A 14,284-nucleotide genomic window follows, 5' to 3' on the forward strand; every position below is an offset into this window, starting at 1 on the left:
AGGTGTATCTTGAGCACTGTGTGTAGTCGGTTTGAGCAATGTGGCATCAGGATTGAGCCAGATACGTTGAGTAAGACAACAACAACAAAACAATAGGGCTGTTTGTTTGCGAAACGTGTTGATGTTCTAGTGTCCCTTTCCTTTTTTCGTGTACAACACTCTTCTCTACACCATGGTAATCCTGCCGAGACTGCAGTGAGGTCGATGCGATGCTACCCAACAAGCTGCAACTGGAACGATCTGACTGGCTAACCGATTGTTTATGTTTGTTGCGTGCCACTCAAAACACTGTTGCTGCTGCTTCTGCGGTGAACGTATGTTTGTGACGCTGGCTTCCACGCTGACGATGGTCAACTGCATTCTAATTATCCTATTCATATTCCATACATGCGCCGCCTGCGTTCCACACGGAATTCACACCAACACATGCATTGCACTGGTCTATGCACGGCCGGGAGATGGGAAGCATAATTTCCGCCTCTTCTCCATATGGGCGTAAGAATATCGTCCGCTCGATTGGATTAAACTAAGCACACGCTTGCCTCGCGAGCAGCAACAAACCCAGCACCTGCAACAATAAAGAAAAAAAGGAAAGGCATGTATTAAAATAATATTCTAGACATAACACTGCGTCTCGTACAGTCAGAATCACAAGTCAATCAACTCTCACACGCATAACGCTAATAAACCCATCACCGCACCAAGCAACTTGATACCAACGGATATGGCACTGTACCACCATACGGCATTCATTGAGCACTTTGTTCTGCTTGGCCCCCCCCCCCCTAACACATACGTACGTTAGTTACATTCGTGCGTTGCAAGTGATTCCACCATTAGATTCCTTTATCATTTCAACGTCGCTCACAAAGCGAAACAAGGCAGCGCTAAGAAAAACAACATGGAATTAAAACCGAATGCGCATCTCGACTTGTACTGATAACGCGCGCCCGCATTTCGCAAAACATGTGATGCCATCCGAAAGGCAAGTTCGATTGTGACGGTACTGTGAGCCGTAATCTAAAGACCAGATTCTTCCTGGAACATGTTTGCAACCAATCGCTGTTAGGTATAGTCGGTCAATCGTTTAATCACTGTCGTGAGATATATATATATTGGTATGGGGGAAGAACTTGACAATCTCAATGACAGTGGTGCGAAAGTGTCAACATTTCTGTCTTTTGACTCCTTAAGGTTAACAACCCTTTTCCATATTAGTACTATTTGAATGGGGTAAAGAGATGGTTCGTTCTATGCGCCTCTCTGATTGAATTCTGATATGCAATTCAAAACCGATTCAATTGTCGGATCGTCTGGATCTTACATTCCGAATTCTGATCCGTAGATCGGAATTCGGCAAACAAACCGCCACTAGTTCTGTGCTACTTTCCAAGGACACACGAACACGTGTGACACGTATTATGCAGTCTGCACCTGCAGCAACACCTCCATGATTAAATGGCTTTGTTCTTGCCACATGTCTTGTCCGATCGTTTTAACATAGAGCAGGGCCTAAAAGTCGTATTCATTCGTGTTCAATGTGCCGGACTGGAAAGCGTGATTTGACGGATGGACGTCAAAATCGGTTGGCAGTAAATCCCACGTTAAATCACCACGTAAATATCACTTTTGGAACAATCGTACCATGGCAACGGCATCAACGATGCCAACAACAGCTAGTACATCCGAATGGGAGGGCTTCGAACATTCGTACAACTCTCCGCGGAGGTCCATGGCTTCAAATTTCATTACATTATTGTCGCTGTTGTTTCCATTGATATGGGTTTTATCTTTCCTTCCCTGGACTGCAGAGGCCCAGCAACACACCTATCCGTGCATCAATGAAAGGCTTCGCAACGTATCGCTTGGTTTTTTCGCTTCGTTTTCTCTGGCTTCCCCTTCGAAAAAAAAGCCCCTCATCGATGACGTCAGAGGATTGCTTAAAAATACCCGACCACGGTGTAACGCCAATTTCATGAAAAATCCAATTCCTCTTTCTCCTCCTCTTCGTAACAGATTTTCACTTCGCGTTCGAGGCGCTTTTCTCGTACCACGGTCGGACCGACTGGGAAAGTTTGACCATCGGTGGAATTTCTTTTGGACGATTTTCCACACTTTTTGGACAGTATGCTTGTGCAAATGGTGGTGGTAATGCTGAGGCGTTGAAATCCAAGCTCAATCTGCGGGGGAAGAAGTAAAGCAGACTGAAAAAACTTTCAAGCATTCCCTATTAATGGACATGGGACATACCAAAAGAACATTTTTGCAATAACCGTTTTTACATGCTTTTTACGATCATACATTACCAAACGAATACACAATTCCATTCGTTTTAGTAACTATTCTTCAAACCTTCATAGCATGGTTCCATCACGAGGTAGCGTAGCGGAGATGTGTACACTACATATTTATCACCACTATTTACAAAAATCTTACCCCAAATTGGCCCTATCCGTCGAGACAGCGGCGCAACAATGTTCTTTTTCCCAGCCCTCGGGTATGAATCAACCCGGTACGGTAATGTGTGCAATTCCCTTTAGGGACTTTGGGTGCTGTTACGCACACACACACACTGCTACGGGGACTTTACACTCTACGTCTAGCACTAACACTATGGTGTTTGTTGGAATTTGAGCGGTCATAATGGAAATTTCATTACTTTCTGCGTATTTTTTTTGCTGTTGTACCTATTTGTGGTTCCCGAAATCTATTATCAACAGTATACACGAAATGATAGTGTTGTATTGATTGGGAGAGTTTCGATGTTTTGTCTAAAGAGACTTCGAGCCAATGAACTTCATTCATTGTTTCTCATCTATCCCACGATTGATAAGGCATATGTTGAATAGGCCAATATCACATAATACAATCATTTGTACAACTTACAAACAAACATCAATGCAGAAAAAATACATCCACCGTCATCTAAAAAATCATGACCAAATCAATCACAATTAATGACTTCCGTTTTGTTCCAGACTTCTCCATAGTGCGGCACACACTAGAAAAAAAAAACACACACACCAACAAGCACCTATTGCCCCGTCTTGTGAGTCACACAGCAAACGAGGTAACAAAAAAGTCCCACTCGCACACTGTTACAATGTAAGCACGATTGTGTGGATTGCTTGCCAATCGAGTAGCCCGATGTTCGAAGCAGGCTGCGGATCAAGGTTGATTTTGATGATTATTTCAGAAAGAGCATCTTTCTTCAGCGCCACAACAAGCTCCATTCAAGCGGTGAAGATTCAACAAGCTACTACATCTCCTGCGAGAGAATCCCTTTTACCACTGGAATTGGGGAAAAGAATATCTCACGATGGGATTCATCGTACAAAAGCAACAAATCGACACAACACGACGATCCTCCAGCCGCACAATCACAAAACCTCTCGCACACACACATCCACACAGGCGCGCGCGCGCACATCAATGTAACACACAATACTACTCTGGCAACCGACTACACACTCCTGGGGCCCGTGCGGCGTTTCCGTTAAACAAAGAACGACATCTGTAGGTGCAAAGATCTAGACACCGCCGCAAGATGCGCGGATTTAATTCGAACGGACGAGATGTCTTCCACCCTCACCGACAGTTAGTCGCTTGTCCTTATTCCGAAACCTCATTCTTATCTCAACTTCGGTTGCATTCAGTACGTTTACTTTGGTTAATTTCTCACACACGCCTTCTTCAGATCTCGCACACCCATATGCACGCACTCGCAGTTTTCATGTTCACGCACACTACCGCAAAACCTTGGTTGCAATCCACACACCACTTTTTCACATCGATGGAAATGGAACAAAAGCTGGATTTTTTTACATCATTACGCGTGTCATTGAACGGCCAAATTCAGCTATACTTTCTTTGCATTTGCTTTGGAGCAAATAGTATCGTGACGTTCGCTATTCGCACTGTACTGTAATTTAAAACACACATCGTTCTTCCAGCGTGCAGGGAGCGGCTTGATTGTGTGTTTTCTTCAGCCGTAACTAAATTACACACGACGGTTGCTACTGGACAACCATTCTCGCCTACTGCTGTTAGAATTTGCCTCCTTGCCGTGTGCCAAACAAACACAAAAAGAAACTGCAGTTGCACACAGCAGTTACTATCATTTTTCATAATATCACACGCAGAATGACGAACTGAAACAAACTGCCAAGTTTCTCGGTGGAGCACATTAAATCCCAGCCCAACGCACTGATTAATTGTACAAACTTTAAATTACAAGACGCATCTCAACCTACTGCACAACACATTGGAAACGTGTAGACACTCAAGAGAAAAAAAACGGAACAAAATGACTCGCACTAGCTATTGTATTGACGATGGACAAAGAATGCAATTCCAGGTAGTCGAAAGGAACAATGCACATCCGTAATAGGAATTTCTTAAGAAAAACGTTGCTATACTTTAGCCAAACTTACTTATCGTAATTTCCCCGTTGCAGGGCACATCTATGCAATGGAAAACCACTAGAGCTAGGCAGGCAAAATCACTGTACGGCAGGAGCGCGAGCAACACAGACACCTCCCTCAACGAAATTTCGAACACAACAAAAACATCTACAGACCCGTTCGCGATACTGTCCGGTTATGTTTCGCTGCACGGCAAAAGCTCGCGACCTGTCAAACGCATTGGAGCTTTCGACGAAACGTCGATTTCCGCGTTCGTTGATGGGAACTACAAATATTTTCGCTTGTATCGTATACTACAATGTTTAGGAAACTCTACGGGACTCGAATTTTCATAAAATTACCGGTGAAATGGGGCAGAAAGATCAGAAATAAACTAATAAAATTAACAATAATATTATTGCCGACTTGGAAGACAGTCGAGTCCGAGTTTGACAGTTGGTTCCCCATTTGTTTTTTGGATATTTTGAATGAAAATTTGTAGAATACACGGTTTAAATGGTTGATGGTTAATGTTAAACCATCAGTTTTACAATTGTGCTCCTTTGAATGATTAAGTTTTTGTAAAATACTATAATTCCGATGGTTTATGATGCTGAGCGCATCTGACGATTGAACGAAACAAAAACTGCAATAATTTGACGAAACATGTGTCAAACGTGTGACCCCTTAAATGCATGGATCAACCTTGGTTCAATTTTGTTTACAAACGGGGATATGCTGCTGCAAAGAATAATTTCATACGATTCGAGGGAAAATTGTGGTAACTATATGATTTAGTGTAAATTACAGCAGGAATGTTTTGTATGTATGAATAAAATGTTCATTTTCCATAATTTTCGTTTTAGTGAAGAGAGTTGATTTTGAATAAACTCGTTCGTTGAAAATCTTGTCAGTGTGGCGACGTCTGTTGATGCATGTACTGTCACCGGAAAGATAAATAAACAATTCGCGTGGAAGCACGTGTTTGTCGGCGAAAGCGGCATATTGCGGACTTCAATATTACAATAATTACGTTACAGCAATGGATTCAGACCAAGAAGATGAGGTTCCGAACGTTAATTTCGTTCCCAGCTTGTTGTTTGTGAAACGTGGCGTTGCTAAAGCTAACCCAGACAAGGTATGTTTGTAGCTTGCGAATCATGCTACATTTCCGTTTCATGTGCGTTTTTGCTATACAACAGGTAACATTAACACCGGCAGAGCTGGCCAGAATCATCAATGAGACTCGGGAGGATCTGGCAGAGTAAGTAGCGCTTAAATAGAATTGAAGAAGGTTTCTACCACTGCACCGTATGGTTACAGGGATGGCGTTGATGAAATGGACACAACCGATGACGAGGAAAACGACGACAGTCAAAGAGGATTATCTGAACGAGCAAGCAGATTGGCGGCCACTAATCCGGATGGCACAAATGAAGTCGCTGATGAGTACAATTTCGATGCTTACGAGCAAGAAAGTGAGTGAATGTAGAAGACTGTTTGTTTCTAAGTTCTTATTTTGCGCATCGATCGGTATTGTAATTTCAGCCGGAACGAGCGGTTTGCATATAAGCACGGTGGCTGTCATTGATCCGGAGGAAAACATCCAGGACGATGAGGATTCCGATGCGGAAGATGAAATCATTAAACCTACGGACAATCTGATTCTCGTCGGACACGTGCAGAATGATAGTGCTTCGATGGAAGTATACAGTGTGTATATTAGTTTTAGCAAACTTTTGCACTACTCCGTAACAAATATTAAGTTGAGAGTCTTATTGCGCCATATTGATTTTAGTTTTCAACGAAGAGGAAGGCAGTTTGTACATCCATCATGACTTTTTGCTGCCGAGTCCTCCGCTCTGCATCGAATGGTTAAGCTTTGACCCGGGAAGCGATAAACCGGGCAATATCTGCGCAATCGGATGCATGGAGCCGATCATCACGGTGTGGGATTTAGATATTCAGGATTCGCTGGAACCGGTGTGCAAATTAGGTTCGAAAGGCAACCGGAAGAAGAACCTTCCAAAGCTAGGTCACACGGATGCCGTGTTGGATCTTTCATGGAACAATCATTTACAGTACGTTTGCATGGTTGATCTTTTAGTGTATGGACCGGAATGATGAGAGAACTTTTTTTTTGTGTTGTTCAGACATATTTTAGCAAGTGGTTCGGTGGATCAAACCGTTATCTTGTGGGACCTGGAGGAAGGTATACCGCACACTACCATCCGCGATTTCGAGGAGAAGGTGCAAACATTAGCATTCCACCCGAAACGTGCCGAAATGCTTCTGGCTGGAAGTTGCGATGGTAAGGTAAAGGTGTTTGACTGCCGGTCGACAACGGATGATAGCAGTAGCTTCAAAGCGTGGAACCTTGGTGGTGAAATAGAGCGTGTCTGTTGGGACCACTTTAATCAGCACTGTTTCGTGGCCAGCACGAACGATGGCAAGATCCATTACGTCGACAGCCGCCAGGAGGACTGTCCGCTGTGGTCGAAAGAGGTGCATGAAAAGGAAGTTACGGGGTTGGTTCTTAGCGCCCAGGTAAAGGGAATGCTTTCGACTGCCTCGGCTGACGGTTCGCTTAAGGTATGGGACATTGATGAGCAAGACGCACGGATGGTGTACAAAAAGAATCCAAAAATCGGTGTGATTCAGTGTCTGGATGCATGCAACGAAAGTCCCTTCATGTTGGCGCTGGGTGGAGATTTAAAAACGAAAAACTTTAGCGTCATAAACTTGCTGGACAATGATGTTGGTAAGTGAAATGCACAAAACCTCACTTGCCCATTTAGCGTTGTTATTCTTTAAAATTAATGGATGGCGGTTGTTTATTTTAGTGTCGAACGTTTTCAAATCCCGATACAATGCAAACGAGCGGGCAAACAGCAGCATTGAGCCACCGACGGAAGAAATGGAAGATGCAACCATTGACGATGAGTAAAGATGTGTGTTCTGGGTATGCAAATAAATGTTTACGTACAGAGGTCACTTAATTTGGGACTGTATGTGTCTTTCAAGCTGAGAAATTAAATCAGTTAGAAAGTGTAACTGATCAGGGAAATAAGTGCAAGTACTATTAAAGAACAGTATCGGACCACGCAATTGGCCTATTTATTTACACAACATCACACATTTGTAACAGTGCTGGAAGGAAAATGTAAACAATCCTTCGCCTTCAAATGGAAAGACACTGAGATCTAATCGTCTCGCCGTAAAGATTAACCTTGCTCATCACCCAATCAATCGATAGAACATTTCAAGGCACTGATGATAAGGGCAGCCCACAACGGTGCGTGCGGAAATTGCTATAAATTCATCTGATAAATCAAGAATTTGCATTAGTCTTTCACCGAAGTGCATTCTCGGCTAGTAACATACACAGTTTCGAAAACGTTTTATACACCATGGAGTACAAAGTCGATCTGGAACGGGGCATTGTTGCTGATCTTGTGAAACCATCCGCAACCAGCCGCTACAGGACAGCCATCTACACAGTAACAGCTTTGTGCACAATCGTTGCACTCGGGATGACACTGCTCTATCACTGGAATGAACTGCAGCTCATCGACAAGCGATTGAAAGCCCAGGACGTGCAGGAGGTGATCCGTATGGCGGACGTTCTGCTGGCCAAACACGAGAAAAATGAGGCGAACGTTGAGAAGCTTCTTACCCTGCTCGAGCACAACCTACAGTCGATCGAGTCGATACTTCAGCCGAAAACAGACGCGAGCGATTTCGAGCAAAACTTAACGCACGCCGAGGCAAAGGATAACACCCACAATCAGCAAGGCAACAAGCGTGTGGAAATGCTAGGATCGACGGTTTCTCCCAGTGAAACGATAGTGCGTGATAGCAACTCGGTGGAAGTCATAATGGTGAAGGCGATTGATAGTCAGAACGCTGGAAGTGATGAAACAATGCATCCAGAAGCGGGACTACAGGACGAAAAACAATCCTCCGAAAGCTTCCAATGGGAATTGAGCTTTCCGCCGGCTGGATGGGTGAAGCTTTCGTCGTTTGGCATAAATTATGGTACAACGAGCGACAATGCGATTGCCAGCGAGGAACAGCAATAGATGGCAAAGGAAAACAATGAAATTAATTTAAAAAATGTTGCTGTATTAGCCATATTATAATCAAGATGAAACATCAGTAATTCTTTGCTGCGGTGGTTTCACGACACTGGGTTGAACTTGCTTTAAGGGGGTAGTATACTCTGATGGCTATTTTAGGCAGGTATTTTTTGGTTTCAATTAAAGACAATAATAAATGAATGGAATGGAATGGAATATATGTGATTATTGTACTGTTTTGTGGCTACAAACAATATTTTTATTATCATAGACCAACTTCTTTGCCCACTACACCAAGTGCAGCCAAGTGACACCTCTGATGGTTTCTGATAGGCGGACATTAAAGAGACCGACAACATTAAAGCCAGAACAAAATCAATATCGTGTACACAAAGTTCCTAACAGTTTCCTCCAATCATCAGAGTAGTTGATGGTTATGTTGAAAAATGTAAATGTATCATGGTTTTTAACATTGCATCAAGTTTTCGGACGCAATAATGGAAATAAAATATGCACCAAAAAACAATGTGTTAAACTAAAGAAATATGGCTACGTACGACGACGAAAAAACATATGTAAAATTATAAAATTTAAACCACGTTCGAATCGAACGAACCGTGTTTGAGTTATGTTGTCCGTCAACTTTGGAAACAGGGTCGTAACTTGGAAGCATTGCTTCACTTGTTGGCTTGCAACCGCTGGACCGGAGTGTCTTATGCACTTTGGGAACGATGTACAATAAAGAAGACACTGAAAATAATTGTTTTGCGAAATATTTTTAAAATCGATTCCATATATGCTCAAGTGATGATGATTTGTTTGCAGCTAAAGGAAGCAGTTATTATTTAGAATTGGTACTAAGCGACAGACGTGTTGGTTCAGCTCATTTTTCCATTAAATCAGATTGTTTAACATATTATTGTTAGCGGGATGACTGTGCGCACGAAGGTTAACGTTTTCGGTGTACGGGTATGGGTGGCAGCACGATCGAAAGAACCTTGCATCCACTATCAATTAACGGCCCCGAATGATGATAATGAATCGAAGCTGCGCAGATAGCTTCAAGAGGATCGGTTTATTCGTCGCAAAGCATCACAATTTCACCAGTAAGGGTCGTGTTTCCGCTCCTCGCAGTTGAATGCGTTTGCGTGCGTTGCACGTTGCAGTGGTGTTGCGTGATAAAACGTATTGGAATTTTGTAAATCGGCAGCTTTTTTTTTAAACGACAGTTTGAAAGCCAAGTTTGATAAGTATGGTTACTATTCGAAACGATATAGAGGCAAATGGCAATGCGAATCGGGCCGCGGACAGTCCCGCCAGTGCAGTGGACGGTGTGAAAAACGTCAACCATCTTGCGAATGGATCGCGCAGATCAACAATGGCCGATATAAAGCCGAAAGCCTTCAACAGGAAGTGTGTCGGTTTGCTGGCGCTGATCGTGTGCGTTGGCGTGTGCTTTGGCGTCGGGATGCTATTCCTCTACGGCCATTTGGTGGACCGTTTGAACGAAAGCGCTAGCCACGGTTCGATGTTGCACGACAAAAATGGCAACCCGGTCAAACCGTTCACAACAACTACTGCTGCTACTACTACTACTGCTGCTATTACTAGCACCATCACTAGTAGTACTTCAACCACTACTGAGATGGTAACATCAATACCAACGACGGTAACGGAGGAGACGACAGAGATCGACGTAACGTCCACGACGCAAATATCCCACGGGATGCCAAAACCGGTCAAAGCAAGGCTTGGCAGAATAATGTTTGATTCTTGGGTTCCCAAGATGAACGATCCACCGCCCCAGGCATCGATCGAGACGACCAGCGCACGGATCGAGGGCACGAAGGACAAAGCACACGTCAGCCAGCGGACCAAACCCAAAGCCCCACTTTCTGATGCTCCACCCTCCGGCAGCAGAGGTGATTTTTCTGGCGATGACACCGACGATGACGATTACGCCGAGTCGGGATCGGGATCCGGATCCGGCGAATAAGAAAATGGCTTACAAATGCGTTGCGAGCTACGATCGGAACGGGCACTTGTGCAAAAGTGAGTTATATTATTAATAAATAGACAAAACTCTGATAAGTGCCAACCTCGATGCATCACCGCGCGTGAGATGATGCAAGACGACAGGTCCATGCGACGTGTGCTAACACGGGAGGGAGAGACACACACTGTTTAAAACAAAACCGCGTTTTGCCACAGTTAAGTGATAAGCGGCGACATTGGCGAACCGCACGATGATGAACCTGTGCCTGTTTGAACTCAGCAGCATTAAGCAGAACAAGAAGAAGCACGGTTGTAAGAAGGAGCATAGTTGTAAGGCAATGTGTGGTGAAACACAATAACTTGTGGGGACGAACTTTGTTTACGTGAATTTGGATTTTTGATGCAAACAGCAAACATGTTCACGGCCAAAACATGTTCAATCCATCCAACGAAGGGTGCCATACATCATTTCCAAATTTGCATCACGTTTTTCACGGCGCATTTCGTTCACTTTTGTAAGCAATTATTTAATAAAGTTCCAATAAGCTAAACATATCAGAATGGTGCTTATTACAACGCGAAAAGTGAAAGAACGAGGACTTTGAATTCTTTGGGCCGGTTTGCACATATTTCTCATGGAAATTATGTTCCAAATTATGATAATGTAAATGTGAAAATATATTTTTGATATAAAGAGAGGTAAGTTTTTTTTAATGTTACTTGTAAATAAACTCGATGAATGTTTTTATGTCTCAAGGAAAACCTTTCTATTTAAGGAAAATCAGAAGACTTTCATGTGAAAATGCCTCTTTCATCCCTCGATCCAAAACATCACTATTAATGATTAATGATTGAAATAATTTTAAATGTGCTTTAAATCTTCTTAAAAACTATAATAAAAAAACTTCCATTAAGCGATTTGGTTATAGCAATTATCGAGTTTCCGGCATCAGCAACCGGAATGGATGTCCAAGAAAAAAAACTTCACACGTTCGGGAATCGAAAACATTGGCAAAAAGTGTGTAATAAATAATAGATAAAATTGACAAACAAATGAAAAAAAAACTGCTAGCACGTAAACATATTTAAAAACTATCCAAAATCACCACAGATGTGAAAAGATTGTTTATCATCTTTCGATAAAAACGTTCATAAAAATTGCGTGTGTTTATAACAATAACTTACGTGTAGCAGTTTAAACTTACATTTTTGTTGTTGATTCCTAATTTATACTGAGGAGCTTAATTTATTGATTCCTTATCAACAGTGCAAAGGAATATTTTATTCTAAGAGCGTTTACCCGTATTTGGATGACGCGGGAGACATTTCGCGTCACCCATATTTTGGGTGACGGAACGTGTTACTTCTGATGAAATGTTTGTTCAATTATCAAACTTCTGGGTACAAAAACAAAAGTCTCTAGTGTTGTTTTTTCCAGGAAGTTGACCATTTTACACACGATTTCCTTTTTTTTAAGCTAAAAATCAATTGCTTATGTACTCTTTAAACATACACAGCGATCCTTGTCTTACGGGCGTTGCGGATTCAACCATCAGTGAAAGCCAATCCTAGAAAGTTCCCGCTTATATACTGCACGATCTTCCAGTTCTTGCCCGGTACATACGACGAGGGCTATTTTTTTTGTTTTCAAATTTCCCACGCGAAAACTGAAAAACTCCCTCAACGCAGTATGTATACAACCTTTCTCTATTTCCTGTTGTTATTTCCACGCCATGCTTTACTGCTCATGCTTACTGTTTCCGTTTACAGCGATGGTTACCATGGCTCCACCTACTCTGGACGTGCACGTGTCCAGCGGAAAAGAGAAAGAAAACCCAGCCAGCAGCGAGTGAGATAGAGCGAGATATCGTGTGAGTGGGAACTGGTGAGAGAATAAGGATTCACGCAAGTGAAGGAGACGGCGAATCCGTGGCAGGATAAAATGCCGTTCGGATTTTGTCATGGCTGGCAGGGTTGCAGCATGACTGACTTTGGCTTCGCTTTTCCAGCTCTAAAAGGACAACAGCAAAAAAAACTCCTCATTGTGCGGTGAATAAATGAAAGGAGGAGGATATTTTTTCTTCGACCACAGGAAAAGAGGGACTCAAAATTTAGGTTCAAAAACGGTACAACCCGGCACATGTTGTACGCATGTGCATCAGTGAGTGAGATCCTTTTCATCTCACTCATCCAGCCGGCCCAACGGGTGTGGAATGGGTTGTGGAGGCAAACAAAATGTCTTGGGTAGAGGGAGAATCATCTGAAATCTTGCAAGAATTTTCATCTTTCTCCTTGCTTTAATGGATGCAGCTCTAAACCAGCTGTGTCTCGCAAGGATACTAAAACGAGAGGGAGGAAAAAAAGCACACACACAAAGAACGAGCAGCAGCATTTGACGATTTGCCGTTTGATTGCTTTTCGGGCATCGTATTATCCAAACGCGTATTCCCGGGCTGTCTTAAGCAACAACGAAGGAACGTACAAGTCGGGAGTCTGTTCGAAGCACAAGAGGAAAAAAACACACGTTAAGCACACATACACCCATCGCGGCAAGACGTATTTGCTCTTTATCTTCAGCAGCGCTATTTGGCGATGGGGGAGCTCGGGAAATTGGGAAATGGTTTACGACCATAACGCCCCCAGCATAACTCCACGCTAGGTGCTTCATTTATCTAGGAAATCTTTACGACCCACAATCCGAACGTCGAAATTGTCTATCTCGGTACAATGGGAATATATAACGAGTGCCATTCTATTTTTTCACCAGTTTCATCTAAATTTAGTAAGGGGGTAGTTGAAACAATATTGAACTTAAGCAACTAATATCAGTAATGTAAAGATCATTCAGATTATACAAAAATAAGGGAAACATCAGAAAATTCTCTCTCTCCTCAAATAACTCTAATCTCCTAAACTTTGTTCCTAAAATCTCCATGCTGTCCTTTGATGAGTCCATGAGAAATGATTTAGAAAGGAGAGCCTTGGACATTATTTTCATTTGGCCATCTTCAGAACTCGAAATATCTGAGAAAAAGCACTTTTTTCATTCACAATTCATACTTGTTTTATTTTCTTTTAAATTTGATCAAAAATATATTGAAAAGCTTGTTATTCTGAAGCAAACAATTCTAAACAATTTTCAACAAGTAAAGTTACAAATTTTTGATGATAATTTTTTGGGATTTTTCCCCGTTCTTTGAGTACTACATAATATTACACATAGTCTCCCAAATATTTCTGGCACTAAAGGGACTCCTGAATTATTATCCGATACCATTAAAAACAAGCTGGGCCATTTAGATTAGCAGCTTTTAAAAAAAAATGTGTGTTTGTGTATGAAATTGAAAACAACTAAGATATAATGGGTTCAGTTAAGTAGTCAGTTCTTTTTCATGAAGGAAAGACTGAAGTTCAATATTCTACATTTTTGTAACATTTTCATAAAGATCCAGGTAGTAAATTTGTCAAGAAAGTATAATTGAGCTATTGGGAAGCTACTGCTGAAAAGAGTAAACTCATCCTCACAAGTTTGTTGATCAAACGCGTTTTTCTGAAAATATTTTTTTAAATATTCGTATCCACAATTTCCCCAATATTAAAAACTAATTGAATGGTGCTTTTAATTAGTTGTTTTTTCGCAATTGATTTATGCTTTCTTGTGCTATTATTCTAAAATCTATGATTACCATTTTTTGGTAAATAATCGAAATATTTTCAGGGGATTTTGTTTTATAAAACTTCAACCATAATGTTATAAATTGATACATTTAAAAATCAATTTGTCATTCGTTAGTACTTGCAAGAATT

At 41.9% G+C, this 14,284-nt stretch overlaps 1 protein-coding gene across 1 annotated transcript; it reads left to right on the forward strand.

The window, feature by feature from the left end:
* Positions 1–5,367: 5,367 nt before the first annotated feature.
* LOC128305126 (periodic tryptophan protein 1 homolog) lies at positions 5,368–7,473 on the forward strand. Its single transcript, XM_053042433.1, has 7 exons — positions 5,368–5,541; positions 5,606–5,667; positions 5,727–5,881; positions 5,952–6,116; positions 6,202–6,484; positions 6,557–7,164; positions 7,247–7,473. Exons 1-7 carry the CDS (start codon positions 5,446–5,448, stop codon positions 7,348–7,350), a joined length of 1,473 nt encoding a protein of 490 aa, XP_052898393.1. The 5' UTR covers positions 5,368–5,445; the 3' UTR covers positions 7,351–7,473.
* The last annotated feature ends 6,811 nt before the right edge of the window (positions 7,474–14,284 follow it).

This window comes from Anopheles moucheti, chromosome 3 (assembly GCF_943734755.1).
Source record: "Anopheles moucheti chromosome 3, idAnoMoucSN_F20_07, whole genome shotgun sequence".
NCBI classification, from domain to species: Eukaryota; Metazoa; Arthropoda; class Insecta; order Diptera; family Culicidae; genus Anopheles; species Anopheles moucheti.